At 48.5% G+C, this 14,723-nt stretch overlaps 1 protein-coding gene across 3 annotated transcripts; it reads left to right on the top strand.

Annotated features, from left to right (window-relative positions):
- Positions 1 to 523: 523 nt before the first annotated feature.
- On the top strand, positions 524 to 14,680 carry pak6b (p21 protein (Cdc42/Rac)-activated kinase 6b). Of its 3 annotated transcripts, none has more exons than XM_038727606.1 (11): positions 524 to 1,175; positions 4,034 to 4,174; positions 5,971 to 6,081; positions 7,117 to 7,465; positions 8,720 to 9,283; positions 9,381 to 9,818; positions 9,898 to 10,031; positions 10,102 to 10,228; positions 10,320 to 10,445; positions 13,076 to 13,210; positions 13,389 to 14,680. In XM_038727606.1, the coding sequence occupies exons 4-11, from the start codon at positions 7,265 to 7,267 to the stop codon at positions 13,554 to 13,556; spliced, it is 1,893 nt and encodes a 630-aa protein (XP_038583534.1). In that variant the 5' UTR covers positions 524 to 1,175; positions 4,034 to 4,174; positions 5,971 to 6,081; positions 7,117 to 7,264; the 3' UTR covers positions 13,557 to 14,680. The 3 variants fall into 3 exon arrangements, with proteins under 3 accessions (XP_038583534.1, XP_038583531.1, XP_038583533.1); XM_038727603.1 differs by having other exon boundaries at positions 4,073 to 4,174; XM_038727605.1 differs by having other exon boundaries at positions 4,073 to 4,174; positions 7,244 to 7,465.
- Positions 14,681 to 14,723: the final 43 nt, after the last annotated feature.

Consider the following 14,723-nt stretch of genomic DNA (forward strand, 5'->3'; position numbering starts at 1 on the left):
TTATAATAAAATGTTTTGATAAAATTCAGGTAACTTTGTAAATTTTTTTGGGGCTTAAAATTCATCCAGATTTTCCATAATACAGCAGTGAAGCAGGCATTAAACTTCATCCTTGGCGGTCTTAAAGTGTTGAATTGAACTTGAATCTGGGGGTGACCTGAGCGATGCAGGTGGACGTGATGTAACCTGCACAGCTCAGCAGCTCGAAGCGTCAATAAAGGAAACTTTGATCTGCACAGAAAAAGCCAGAGTGGGATGTAATTTATTTGAAGATGCTCAGTATTTTAACAGGCAGGTTTTTGTCAGTGTTAGTAATTTATAATGAGACTGAACAGAGACACCACCCGGGCTCATGATGCAGAGGGCTGGAGCTCCTATTGGACCAACAGCTGGATGTCCTGAAGCAGGCTGAATGTGAAGAGAGCAGTAAAGTAGAGCTGAGGTGGTGAAGTGTCACCAGCAGGTGGCAGCACTCAGCTGGGCCTCATTCAGACGCAGCGAAACGGTCGAAAGCTCCGGAACAAACACAGCAGGGACGTTTCCTCCGTCACTGCTGAAGGAGAACACGTGATCAAAAGCTGAGCCGGAGTTTCTTCACCTGCCTCAGGTGATTCACCGTCCTCCTCACCCCGAGGGAGGGCGAGAGAGGCATGCTGCGGCCTGCAGAGAGAGAGAGAGAGAGATCCGTCCTGACATGTGAAGGAACCCGAAGCGTTTGACCTCATTTAGTTTGTCAGCTCAGTGAAAGATCAGTCCGGCTGAACCAGAGCAGAAAACAGGAATACTTCAGATTTAATTACAGATCCGTCACCCACAGTCCGGCCTGAGTGTTTCCTCTCTCACCAACCTGCTCACAACGTCTCTGCTGTCCTGTCAATACAGAGAGAAGCGACAAACTGTCAATCAAACTAAGCCCCGCCCTCCTCCACCTTTTTTCTTTCATACCTGAGAGAAGGTGAGACGGGATGAGCCCGGTGGGGGAGGGGGAGGGCGCGTGAAGAGAGGGAGGAGAAACAGGAGCAGGGGGAGAGAGAGTCGTGTGTCGGAGCAGGAGAACGACGGCAGGAGCGGACTCACCTGGACTCACCTGGACTCACCTGGGCTCTGCTGGACTCACCTGGACTCACCTGGACTCTGCTGGACTCACCTGGGCTCTGCTGGGCTCTGCCGGCCAGGTGAGTGTGTCTATGTGTAGTCTTTAAAGTGTAATTGTTCTACACAGCTGACAAACAAAAGGCTGTAAAGTACCAAGAAGGTTCTCTGCAGATCCAGACCCTCACTGAGCTGTGCAGAACCTCACAAAGAAGGCTGCTTTGGTCTGTACCTGTTAGAACCCATCACAGCTTAGCTTTAAGAACGAGAACCGGGTTCTCGTTCTTAAAGCTAAGTAACACTAGACTTGGTAGGTAAAGGTGTCCAATGCCATGATATGAACGTAAAGAACCCGGTGACACAGTCTGTACGGGACCGTGAAGAACATGTTAAACAGGTATATAAACTGATTATTTTAAAAAGGTTCTACAAAGAACCTTAAAATAGTTCTTGGTTATTTCACACATGACATTTTCGTGCCACCTTCAAAGCTCTAAAAGAACCACAATATCATGTGTAGTAAATGGTTCTTGTGGCTTGATCTACAGCAGAACATGTTCGAGACACAGTTAGATTCTCTGCAGCTGTTCTACAAGAACCTTTTAAGCATTTTTAAACATGTTATGGAACACTTGAGAACCCCTTAGAGAGATCTGAAACAGATTGTTCTTCATATTGAAAAGGTTTATGGAGTAGCAGAACGTTACAGACACAGTTAGGTTCTCTCCAGACTCAAAAGGTTCCACATAGAACTTTTATTAATAAACAGTATTTGTCAGAACGGTGCAGAGGAGGGGCTTCCTGTAGCGTCCTTGTTACTGCAGAGCTGAAGACACAGGAAGTGAAGCGTCCGTGTGAATCCATCAGTTTAATGTTCCCGCTGAAGATGTTTTAACTACTTTACATGCTGTTAGTAGTTTAATCTGCAGCAATGCATCGTGGTCTGTATCTCTAAACATTAAAACAGGCCAGCTGATCTGAGGTCAGTTGTAATCTTTTGTTCAGATTAAGAAGCAGGATCGTTTTCTCAGCCCTTAAAGGACGACGTCGTCCTGTTTATCAGAACAAATCTACACCACATTTGGAGATACGTGGTTTTCACTGGACAGGAAATGAATGAAAGATAGTAATTAGTGACTAAAGCTGTGAGATAAATGTAGAGAAGTAAAAAGTACAATGTTTCCTCTGAGATGTGCAGTAGAAAGTGGCGTGAAATGGAAATACTCAAGGAAAGTACCTCGAATTTGAAGAACTTGAGTAAATATATTCCACTACTGACCATAAGCATGAGCAGCGTTAGCATGAGCAGCGTTAGCATGAGCAGCTGTTGGCATGAGCAGCGTACGCATGAGCAGCGTTCGCAAGAGCAGCGTTCGCAAGAGCAGCGTTAGTTTCTGAGACTGAAACTCAGCAAACAAGCAGAGAAGTACTTTGAGTTTTAAACTACATCATGAAAATCACCTTTAATGTATACACAGCCGTTAGCTTATGCTAGCTTATGTTAGCTGTTAGCGTATGTACAGCTGTTAGCTTATGTACAGCTGTTGGCTTATGGATAGCTGTTAGCTAATGTTAGCAGTTAGGTTATAGATAGCTGTTAGCTTATGCTAGCTTATGTTAGCTGTTAGCGTATGTACAGCTGTTAGCTTATGCTAGCTTGTGTTAGCTGTTAGTGAATGCACAGCTGTTAGCTTATGTGAGCTGTTAGCTTATGTTAGTACTTAGGTTATAGATAGGTGTTAGCTTATGGATATCTTAAGCTGTACATTCGCTAACAGCTGTTAGCTTATGTACAGCTGTTAGCTTATGTACAGCTGTTGGCTTATGGATAGCTGTTGGCTTATGGATAGCTGTTTGCTAATGTTATCAGTTAGGTTATAGATAGCTGTTAGCTAATGTTAGCAGTTAGGTTATAGATAGCTGTTAGCTTATGGATAGCTTATGGACAGCTGTTAGCATATGAACAGCTGTTAGCTTATGTACAGCTGTTAGCTTATGGTAGCTTGTGTTAGCTGTTAGCGAATGCACAGCTGTTAGCTTATGTTAGTACTTAGGTTATAGATAGCTTTTAGCTTATGGATAGCTTATGGACAGCTGTTAGCGTATGTACAGCTGTTAGCTTATGTACAGCTGTTAGCTTATGTACAGCTGTTGGCTTATGGATAGCTGTTAGCTAAACTGTTAAAGGTCTCTTGGTGTTTTTGATGTTAGAAACAGCTTCAGGTGCATCAGCACCTCCTCCTGGTCTGGAGCACCGACCCTGATCTACATGAAGCCCAGAAACAAAGACGGGCTGTAAAAGTGTGTTGTTGTTGTTGTGGTCAGGACTATGGGTCTGTGACGCAGGAAATGTGTATGATGCAGTTTGTGGATGAACCGTCCAGCTGGCCGAGCTGCTGCTGTTTGAGCTCCAACACTTTGTTGCTGCTTTAAAAGGAGGTCAGGGAGAACCTCTTTGTTCAAGTGCTTAATCACAGCGGGTCGACCTGTACAGGTACACAGCTGACTGACTGAGCTGCAGTAAGCTGATCTGTGTGAATTGAAGGTTTGGTGTGAAAGTGTAACCGATCTGAAGTCAGTGGCGTGTTTCTTCCTCTCAGTTGTTGTTGTTTTTCTTCTTCTTCTGTAACCTTAAACTTTATAAAATATTGAACTACATAGTCAGGAAAGTCTCCAGTAATTGAACTTGGTGTCCATAAACATCATCTTTAGATCAGCTGATGGTTCTGTTGTTGTCAGGTCCTCCCTGTGTTTCTCAGTCTCAGCTCTTTAGCTTCATTTACATTAAAGATATTACAGACAGGGCCGACCCACTTCAGCCAGTCAGCTGTTAAATTGAAGCTCTGCAGATGTGAACACTTTGGGATTATTTTTTAAACAAGTGAGTTTGTGGCTTCGATAGTGAACTTTATTTCTTAAAACCTGTTGTGCTCTGATCCAGCTGAAGATCTGATGGATCCCTGCTGCTCTTGATTTGCAGACTGAGCAGAAGGCGACTCGTTGACCACAGCCTGGCTGATCGATTATTAAACGATCGTTCATTAACTCTACCTCCTGTCTGGCCCCGGGTATCTGCCTGCAGGTGAGTCACAGCGAGCTGTCTGGTCATGTAGTCGGTTTGATTCCTCAGGTATGTCGGTCACACCCTGATTACACACACACACACATATTTGTTCCACTATCCCTGTGGGGACGTCTGTGACGTAATGCTTCTGACCTTCAAGTGTCAGTCTGGGAGTCAGAGTGGGAGTCAGAGTGGGAGTCGATCTGGGAGTCAGTCTGGGAGTCAGTCTGGGAGTAAGTCTGGGAGTCAGAGTGGGAGTCAGTCTGGGAGTCAGAGTGGGAGTCAGTCTGGGAGTCAGTCTGGGAGTAAGTCTGGGAGTCAGAGTGGGAGTCAGTCTGGGAGTCAGAGTGGGAGTCAGTCTGGGAGTCAGTCTGGGAGTCAGAGTGGGAGTCAGAGTGGGAGTCAGTCTGGCAGTAAGTCTGGGAGTCAGAGTGGGAGTCAGTCTGGGAGTCAGTCTGGGAGTCAGAGTGGGAGTCAGAGTGGGAGTCAGTCTGGGAGTCAGAGTGGGAGTCAGTCTGGGAGTCAGAGAGGGAGTCAGTCTGGGAGTGAGTCTGGGAGTAAGTCTGGGAGTCAGAGTGGGAGTCAGAGTGGGAGTCGGTCTGGGAGTCAGAGTGGGAGTCAGTCTGGGAGTCAGTCTGGGAGTAAGTCTGGGAGTCAGAGTGGGAGTCAGTCTGGGAGTCAGAGTGGGAGTCAGTCTGGGAGTCAGTCTGGGAGTCAGAGTGGGAGTCAGTCTGGGAGTCAGTCTGGGAGTCAGTCTGGGAGTCAGAGTGGGAGTCAGAGTGGGAGTCAGTCTGGGAGGGAGTCGGAGTGGGAGTCGGTCTGGGAGTCAGAGTGGGAGTCAGTCTGGGAGGGAGTCAGAGTGGGAGTCAGTCTGGGAGGGAGTCGGAGTGGGAGTCAGAGTGGGAGTCAGAGTGGGAGTCAGTCTGGGAGTCCGTGTGGGAGTCCGTCTGGGAGGGAGTCGGAGTGGGAGTTAGTCTGGGAGGGAGTCAGAGTGGGAGTCAGTCTGGGAGGGAGTCGGAGTGGGAGTCAGAGTGGGAGTCAGAGTGGGAGTCAGTCTGGGAGTCCGTGTGGGAGTCCGTCTGGGAGGGAGTCGGAGTGGGAGTCAGAGTGGGAGTTAGTCTGGGAGGGAGTCAGAGTGGGAGTTAGTCTGGGAGGGAGTCAGAGTGGGAGTTAGTCTGGGAGGGAGTCGGAGTGGGAGTGGGAGTCAGACTGTGATCTGAGTGTTCAATGCTGCTGGCCTCTGATTGGCTGAGATACAAGCAACTCCTAAGCAGCTGGAAGGCGAGTTAGATCACCTGGTCCAGGTCCTGCTCAGGCCTGTGTAAACATCCTGTCTGCCCACTCACCTGGAGAACTGCTGGTGTCACCTGACTCCCTTAGCTCTGAGGAGGAGGAGAGAGGTGAGAGAGAGAGAGAGAGAGCACATATGTATAAAGAAAATCTTAAACAACGCCTGCAGAGCAGAACTCGGCCAGAACCGACTCAGAATCAGAATCCAAAAAAGAGCTACCAAAATCTACAATAATCTAAAATCAAGAGACCCAGAAGGGTCTCAGGTCAGGGTTTAGACCTGCAGAGAGATAAACTCAGAGTCCCCTAAGTCAGCTTCTGCTGAGGCTGTGGCCCCTGAGCCTCACAGATCCTCAGGACATCGCACAACCCCTCCGACCTAACTAAGGACTACTGAGAACCTTAGACCCAGCACAGACTCAGTAAACAGAACCTGAGGAACACAGATAGAAAACCATCAGACCGGAGAATAGAAACGTTATTGTTTGTTTGATTGTTTTCTTTTAATCTGTTGTTTTGACTAGATAAACGAAATAAAAGAAGGAGACAGGAGAGGAGAGGAGAGGAGGAGTCTGCTTCATCGTCCCTTTGCAGGTGATCTGATCTGAACCAATCCGAGACAGCGATTCACACAGGTGAGACATCATCACCTTCAAAATAAAACATTCACTCATTTAAAGCTCAGATGTTTTTAACTTTATTTATTATTGTTTCAGACCTGATTAAAGAAAAACACACCTGTACGCTAACTGCCCAGCATGCTACAGTAGGAGCTAACACAAGCTGTTCAGGAGTTAACTAATGCTACCAGGCTAGCACAGTAGCTAACAGAAGCTAACTGGAAGCTGTTCAGGAGTTAGCTAATGCTACCAGGTTAGCACAGTAGCTAACAGAAGCTAACTGGAAGCTGTTCAGGAGTTAGCTAATGCTACCAGGTTAGCACAGTAGCTAACAGAAGCTAACTGGAAGCAGTTCAGGAGTTAGCTAATGCTACCAGGTTAGCACAGTAGCTAACAGAAGCTAACTGGAAGCTGTTCAGGAGTTAGCTAATGCTACCAGGTTAGCACAGTAGCTAACAGAAGCTAACTGGAAGCTGTTCAGGAGTTAGGTAATGCTACCAGGTTAGCACAGTAGCTAACAGAAGCTAACTGGAAGCTGTTCAGGAGTTAACTAATGCTACCAGGTTAGCACAGTAGCTAACAGAAGCTAACTGGAAGCTGTTCAGGAGTTAGCTAATGCTACCAGGTTAGCACAGTAGCTAACAGAAGCTAACTGTAAGCTGTTCAGGAGTTAGATAATGCTACCAGGTTAGCACAGTAGCTAACAGAAGCTAACTGGAAGCAGTTCAGGAGTTAGCTAATGGCACCAGGTTAGCACAGTAGCTAACAGAAGCTAACTGGAAGCTGTTCAGGAGTTAGCTAATGCTACCAGGTTAGCACAGTAGCTAACAGAAGCTAACTGGAAGCTGTTCAGGAGTTAGCTAATGCTACCAGGTTAGCACAGTAGCTAACAGAAGCTAAGTGGAAGCAGTTCAGGAGTTAGCTAATGCTACCAGGTTAGCACAGTAGCTAACAGAAGCTAACTGGAAGCTACCTGCCTGTGACGGCTGCTGGCAGTTAAACAGTTAACTATGCAGGTGAACTCTCACCTGGGCTGTTTGTGTGTGACAGGAGGAGGTCATGTGACTCAGGTGAACCACCTGAGAGCAGGGAGCGAAGCTGTCAGTGTTCTCAGTGTGTCCTCGTGCTTCGACCTGCCGCCGTGTCTCAGAGCGCCGTCTCCTACTGTCTCACTCAGGGTCACTGCGTCACCGTGACGATGTTCCAGCGAAGGAAGAAGAAGCGCAGGCCACAGATATCGCCGCCGCAGGACTTCCAACACCGCGTCCACACGTCATTCGACGCCGCTTCAGGACGCTACGTGGGTCTGCCGCCGCAGTGGCAGAGCGTCATTGACACGCTGAGGAGGCCACGCCCCCTGGTGGACCCCTCCAGGGTCACTGAGGTCGAACTCAGGAAGGTGAGGGGAGGAGGGGGGGTTTCTGTCAATCATCAAAACGCTAGAGGTCGTCTGAAGAAGCAGCAGTCAGCCGGTCAGTTAAATTTTATCTTCAGATCAGGACCAGAACCAGGACCAGAACCAGGACCAGAACCAGGACCAGAACCAGGGTCAGGAGCAGGGTCAGGAGCAGGAGCAGGGTCAGGAGCAGGGTCAGGATCAGGGTCAGGAGCAGGACCAGGGTCAGGAGCAGGGTCAGGATCAGAGTCAGGACCAGGGTCAGGAGCAGGGTCAGGGTCAGGAGCAGGACCAGGGTCAGGAGCAGGGTCAGGATCAGGATCAGGAGCAAGGCTGCTGAACCTTTCAGTTCAGCTCGTCGGGAGATCTCTGAGGTCGGGGCATTTTATGACCTCCGCAGGGGTCAGAGGTCGTCACTCCTCGGTCCTCAGGACTTTAGTTGCCCCCCCTCAGAGATGGTTTTCGGGGAAAAACAAGATAAGTTATAAAAGAATAAACGAGACTTCCCGCGATGTGGCAGGTATCCTCCCTGCTGAGTCCTGAGCCTTCCCTCCTCCTCTTTAAATGTGACCGTGGCTCCTTTTCACCTCATTTATTAGAAGATTCATGCTGCTCTCTCCCTCCATCTGGTGGCTCTGTGCCGTCAAATGTTTTGTTGTTTCACTGGTTCAGCTCAAACAGGAGCTGATGTTTCCATGCAGGTGCCCTCAGGGGGACGCAGTCCTGTCATGTGACCGGCGTGATTTACAATGAAGATCAATTCACATGTTTTTGTTGGTGTTTGTTGACATATCATGGAACATATTTTATTATTATATTGATTATAAAGAATCTGTTTCTGTAACATCAACACGCGTCACAATCCACCATTTAAACTAAGTTTAGTTTATAAACACGTAAAACTCTGGGTGCACGGTTATTAGGCGAGGCAGCATTTTGACCATATCATCATTTTTATGCATCTTTTCCAACTCAAAGACAACAAAGCTGTGTAATAATTAATATTTATGCACACCTTGATACAGAGTGTTGACTTCTGAGGCCACACCTTCCCTCGTTCCACAAATACACGTCAGCTGATCTGATTAAATACAGCAAATAAGCCTGGAGTTGGGAAATTTGCATAAAAATGATGATTTGGTCAAAATGCTGCCTTTCCTAATTACCGTGCACACAGAGTATAAACATTCAGTTTAGCAAACTGACTAACTTCCTGTCCAGGCGAGCATGTTTAACCTGCGGCTCTCATCCCTGCAGACGATCGTGCGGGGCAGTTTCATCGGTCACGGCGACTACATCTCCCAGGTGATCTCGGAGATGAGCCGTCTGTCCGTCACCAGCTCCAACTCTCTGCGCCGCACCAGCCCGTCGGCTCGCAAACGGGCCAAGTCTCTGGGTCGGCTTGGAGAACTGCCGGAGGACGAGGCGTACCAGTACGAGGCGCTGGGTAGCCACGGCGAGGGCGGGAAGACGGGCGGGAGCTCCACCTACTGGCAGGACAGGATCCGGCAGGTTCGCAGCGAGAGCAGCAGCCCCAAACTGAACGGGGCGCTGCAGAGAGCCAAGTCCAACTGTGAGGTGGGGACGCTGTCTGAGGCCACGCCCCCCGCACCTGAGAGGACGGTTTCGACAGGTGGACAGTATGCCTGCAGTGAGGGGGCGGGGCTTAGACAGAGGCTGGCAGCCTGTCACTACAAGCTGCTGACAGCGGAGACCAGCAGACCTCACCTGAGACCAGATCCAGCTGCCAGTCTCCTGCCCGACCTGCTGTCCTCCTCCAGAGAAACTCCCAGAAGGCCTCACTCCTCCTTTGACCTCAAGGTAAGACTGCCGGTTAGCCTAGCTTAGCATTAAGAAACAGGGGGAAACTGCTAGCCTAGCCACGTGTCTCTCTCTGATTGGTTTCTGTCTCCCACAGTCGACCCTCCCCTTCCTGCTGCCCCCCCCCAACAGCACCAGCAGTCCCATCATCACAGGTAGAGGGTTACCTCAGCGCCGCCCCTCCTCCAGCATCAACATCGGACTTCCTCCCAAAGCACAGCCCGTCCTGGACCAGTCCCGCCCCTCCCCCACAGGCTCCTCAGGACGACCCCCTCCCGGCCCGGGCCCCTCCTCCCTCCCCCAGCTGACAGCGCCCGGCGGAGGCGGGCAGGTGACTCACGAGCAGTTCAAGGCAGCGCTGCAGATGGTAGTGGACCCGGGGGACCCGAGGACGGCTCTGGGGAACTTTGTGAAGATCGGGGAGGGGTCCACCGGTGTGGTGTGCATTGCCCGCGAGAGGCACAGCGGGCGCCAGGTGGCCGTGAAGATGATGGACCTGAGGAAGCAACAGCGGCGAGAGCTGCTCTTCAACGAGGTTCAGATCAAACATCCTGAGACACCTGAGTCATACAGTGTGACATCATCAGCCTCACCTGTCCCCGTGTCTTCCTCAGGTGGTCATCATGAGGGACTACCGGCACCAGAACGTAGTGGAGATGTACCGCAGCGCTCTGGTGGAGGAGGAACTCTGGGTCATCATGGAGTACCTGCAGGGCGGCGCTCTCACCCACATCGTCAGCGAGACCAGGTGAGCAGGAAGTCACAGGCGCCTGTCTGACGCAAGCGTTCTGTAGATTCACGGTGTGTGTGTGCTTCAGGCTGAGCGAGGAGCAGACGGCGACAGTGTGCGAAGGCGTCCTGCAGGCGCTGAGCTACCTGCATGCTCAGGGGGTCGTTCACCGGGACATCAAGAGCGACTCCATCCTGCTGACGCTGGACGGGAGGGTAACGTTTACTACTCGAGTATTTTCAGGTTCATGCGAGTGTTTGTGTTGTACTTGTATTCACTGTATTTGTGTATCTCCTCCGGCTGCAGATCAAACTGTCAGACTTTGGTTTCTGCGCTCAGATCAGTAAAGACGTCCCGAAGAGGAAGTCTCTGGTCGGGACTCCGTACTGGATGGCTCCTGAGGTCATCAGCAAAACCCCGTACGGGACAGAGGTAACGCCACAATCAGAAATACTATACAAGCTGCACGCTCACTACTTTACACTGTTATACAAGCTGAACGCTCACTACTTTACACTGTCATACAAGCTGCACGCTCACTACTTTACACTGTTATACAAGCTGAACGCTCACTACTTTACACTGTTCTACAAGCTGCACGCTCACTACTTTACACTGTTCTACAAGCTGCACGCTCACTACTTTACACTGTTCTACAAGCTGCACGCTCACTGCTTTACACTGTTCTACAAGCTGCACGCTCACTACTTTACACTGTTATACAAGCTGAACGCTCACTACTTTACACTGTTCTACAAGCTGCACGCTCACTACTTTACACTGTTCTACAAGCTGCACGCTCACTACTTTACACTGTTCTACAAGCTGCACGCTCACTGCTTTACACTGTTCTACAAGCTGCACGCTCACTGCTTTACACTGTTACACAAGCTGCACGCTCACTACTTTACACTGTTACACAAGCTGCACGCTCACTGCTTTACACTGTTACACAAGCTGCACGCTCACTACTTTACACTGTTCTACAAGCTGCACGCTCACTACTTTACACTGTTCTACAAGCTGCACGCTCACTGCTTTACACTGTTCTACAAGCTGCACGCTCACTGCTTTACACTGTTCTACAAGCTGCACGCTCACTGCTTTACACTGTTCTACAAGCTGCACGCTCACTGCTTTACACTGTTCTACAAGCTGCACGCTCACTACTTTACACTGTTACACAAGCTGTACGCTCACTGCTTTACACTGTTACACAAGCTGCACGCTCACTACTTTACACTGTTCTACAAGCTGCACGCTCACTACTTTACACTGTTCTACAAGCTGCACGCTCACTACTTTACACTGTTCTACAAGCTGCACGCTCACTGCTTTACACTGTTCTACAAGCTGCACGCTCACTGCTTTACACTGTTCTACAAGCTGCACGCTCACTACTTTACACTGTTCTACAAGCTGCACGCTCACTACTTTACACTGTTATACAAGCTGTACGCTCACTACTTTACACTGTTAAACAAGCTGCACGCTCACTACTTTACACTGTTATACAAGCTGTACGCTCACTACTTTACACTGTTAAACAAGCTACACGCTCACTACTTTACACTGTTATACAAGCTGAACGCTCACTACTTTACACTGTTAAACAAGCTGAACGCTCATTACTTTACACTGTTAAACAAGCTGAACGCTCACTACTTTACACTGTTAAACAAGCTGAACGCTCACTACTTTACACTGTTAAACAAGCTGAACGCTCACTACTTTACACTGTTAAACAAGCTGAACGCTCACTACTTTACACTGTTAAACAAGCTGAACGCTCACTACTTTACACTGTTATACAAGCTGAACGCTCACTACTTTACACTGTTAAACAAGCTGAACGCTCACTACTTTACACTGTTATACAAGCTGCACGCTCACTACTTTACACTGTTATACAAGCTGCACGCTCACTACTTTACACTGGACTCACTCTGTGAGATACTGTAGGTACTGGTAGAGTTGATGTGGAACAGATACAGTCTTAAGTATTGGGACAGAGTACTGAGGCAGGTAGTATTGCAGCTCTCTGACTCTCTGAGAGAGGAGTTAAAGAGTTTGATGACTTCCTGTGGCACTCTGTGGTACATGCTGAAAGTCTTCCTGGGAATTAGAGATGAACTCGAGACGTTTCAGTAATCAGATTTCGTTCTGCACATTGTTAGTAGAGTCCCGGTGCCTTTTTATTATTTAGAAATGAGACATTTGGGTTCAAACTGGTTTCAGCACATTTGGATGGTGTTGCTCTCACCTCCTGCCTCCTGAGGCCGACACTTTGGAACACATGCTGTGCCGCCATCAATTACTAAACTAAGTCACCTGACGCAGCGACGCGCTGTGAACTTCCTGTTCAGCTGTGTAGCAGAAGGACTGGTTAAAGGTCCGGCTCAGTTTGATTATAAATTTAACCTTGACCTGATGATGGCGCAGTGGATAAGACAGGATAGCCAGCGTGGGGTCACTTTACTTTGAAGAGACAGGAAACTCACAATAAAACAACACAAACTGAAGGTTTGTGGATCACCTGAACCAGGACTGGATCAGATCACCTGATCTAATTTCAAGGCTTGATCCAATCCGATACCCGAAATCCGACTTCAGAACAACTGGGCCAGGGTTTGATTCCCACTGCGACACTTCTCCCAACGTGTCCCTGAGCAAGACACTTCCGTCAGCTAAATGAGAATGAAAATGTCCGATACAGTTTTTAGAAGTAAAAAAGAAATAAATTGCTTACAGAGCTGCAGCACTAGAGAAACAAACGTGTGAAGTTATTTATAATGTAGTTACTTTATGATTAATACAAATAAAATCAAACTTTTTCTTTTGTGTTGTGGCGCAGTAGGGAGAATCGTATCGAGCCACAGTGGCAGATGCTTCATGTGAATCTTTAATTTAACGTCACCTCCGATTATTAAAACCTGTAAATGAGCAGCATCAGGACACATTCGCCCCCGTAACACCTGTTGGCATGTGTTAGTTAATCCAGGTGTTAAAGAACCTCACCTGGTGCGTTCAGGTGAGCTTTGACAGCGTCCTGTTTCTTCCAGGTGGATATCTGGTCTCTGGGCATCATGGTGGTGGAGATGGTGGACGGAGAGCCACCGTATTTCAGCGAAACGCCCATCACGGCCATGAAGAAGCTTAGAGACGAAGCGGCGCCGAGCGTGAAGAACATCCAAAAGGTCAGACACACAGATGCCTCCCTGTCTTTATTACAGAGTGAGGACTCCGGTCCAGAGTGAACACTGTCAGGACCAGACCTCACAAACAGCATAAACACACACACCCTGTGATTTGATCATCACAGGAAGGCTAACTGGCTAACGAGGTGTGTACCTGATGATGACTCTCTGTGTTCAGGTGTCTCCGGTGCTGAAGGACTTCCTGGGCTGCATGCTGACCCGTGACACGCTGCAGCGCTCCAGCGCCTCCGACCTGCTGGAGCATCCGTTCCTGCTGCAGGCCAGCTCACCGCGCTGCCTGGTGCCTCTGGTGGAGCAGCACCGCAAACGCATGTCGGTCTGCTGAACACCTGAGACTCACCTGAAGACACGCGTGAGACATGTGTGAGACTCACCTGAGACATGTGTGAGACTCACCTGAGGACACCTGAGACATGTGTGAGACTCACCTGGAAACACCTGAGATACGTGTGACTCACCTGGAAAACACTTGAAAATCACCTGGAAACACCTGAGAGACATGTGAGACTCACCTGAGAGGTGAGTGGGTGGGTGACCTCAGGAGACCTGGACCCGGTCTGGACCTGGTCTGCTGGACGGTTTGTTCACCGTGAGTCAGCTCACCTGTAAACGTCTCACCTGAGGGGAGGAAGTGATCAGAGAAAGTTCACTCTGAAGATGGATGTTTTAAACCAGCTGGATCTTATTTTGACAGTTTCGTCTCACATTTCCTGTCAGCGAACAGACCCTGTTAACCCTTCCTGCTACGCCCGGGTTGACCTTTGACCTCCGGTGCTGCAGTTTAACAGCGGTGATGTTAATATTTTAACGGTTCTTAATGAAAAGGAACATTTCAGAGAAACAAAGTTTACTCTTATTGTTTTTACGTAACGTGCGTGAGTAAGTTAACTTAAGTAATTTATGTTCTGTGTGAGTAACGTAAACCAAATGCTTCTAAAGTCTAACAGGACGTTACATATTTATTCTCTCTAACTTGACCGCGGGGCCCTCCAGGGCCATAACAACGCTAACCCAGGGCGTTAAAAAGCAACGCCGAGGGGTGACAAGGTGTCCACATGAGATGAGAACATGTGGCTTTACTACATTTCCTCACAGGTTGGCACCGCAGAGGGAACATTATCTTATTCACAAAGGGGCGTTCAAGAGGGCCCCTCTGCAGCGTTTTCCCACCACTGAGCCCTGCGAGGGGCCGACACGTCTCCAAGACTCTAAACATGAAAGAACCCAAAAAGAACCACGTATCTACAGACTGACTTCTTTATTTCAGGCACAAACTTCACACAAATTATTTTCCCAGGATGCTCCTGTGTTCTAACTTTTATTTTGAAAACCTGCACGGTTTCACGCAGAATGTGACTTTGCACATGTTGATTAAATGTTTTTATTTCAGATATTTTATTAAACGCAGATGTTAATAAAACGTGACATGTGTTCACTGTCTCCTCTTTATATCTGACTTTATACAACATGGATTTAATTCTGATTATTAATT

The sequence above is a fragment of the Micropterus salmoides genome, unplaced genomic scaffold (assembly GCF_014851395.1).
Source record: "Micropterus salmoides isolate LMB-PRFRI ecotype aquatic unplaced genomic scaffold, ASM1485139v1 Ms_hic_scaffold_18, whole genome shotgun sequence".
In the NCBI taxonomy this organism is placed as follows: Eukaryota; Metazoa; Chordata; class Actinopteri; order Centrarchiformes; family Centrarchidae; genus Micropterus; species Micropterus salmoides.

Excerpts from the sequence above, each read along its gene's own strand:
- pak6b (XM_038727606.1), top strand. The coding sequence starts at position 7,265 with ATGTTCCAGCGAAGGAAGAAGAAGCGCAGGCCACAGATATCGCCGCCG. Across the intron at positions 10,032-10,101 it reads CACATCGTCAGCGAGACCAG|GCTGAGCGAGGAGCAGACGG; the intron begins GTGAGCAGGAAG and ends TGTGTGCTTCAG. Across the intron at positions 10,446-13,075 it reads AAACCCCGTACGGGACAGAG|GTGGATATCTGGTCTCTGGG; the intron begins GTAACGCCACAA and ends TGTTTCTTCCAG.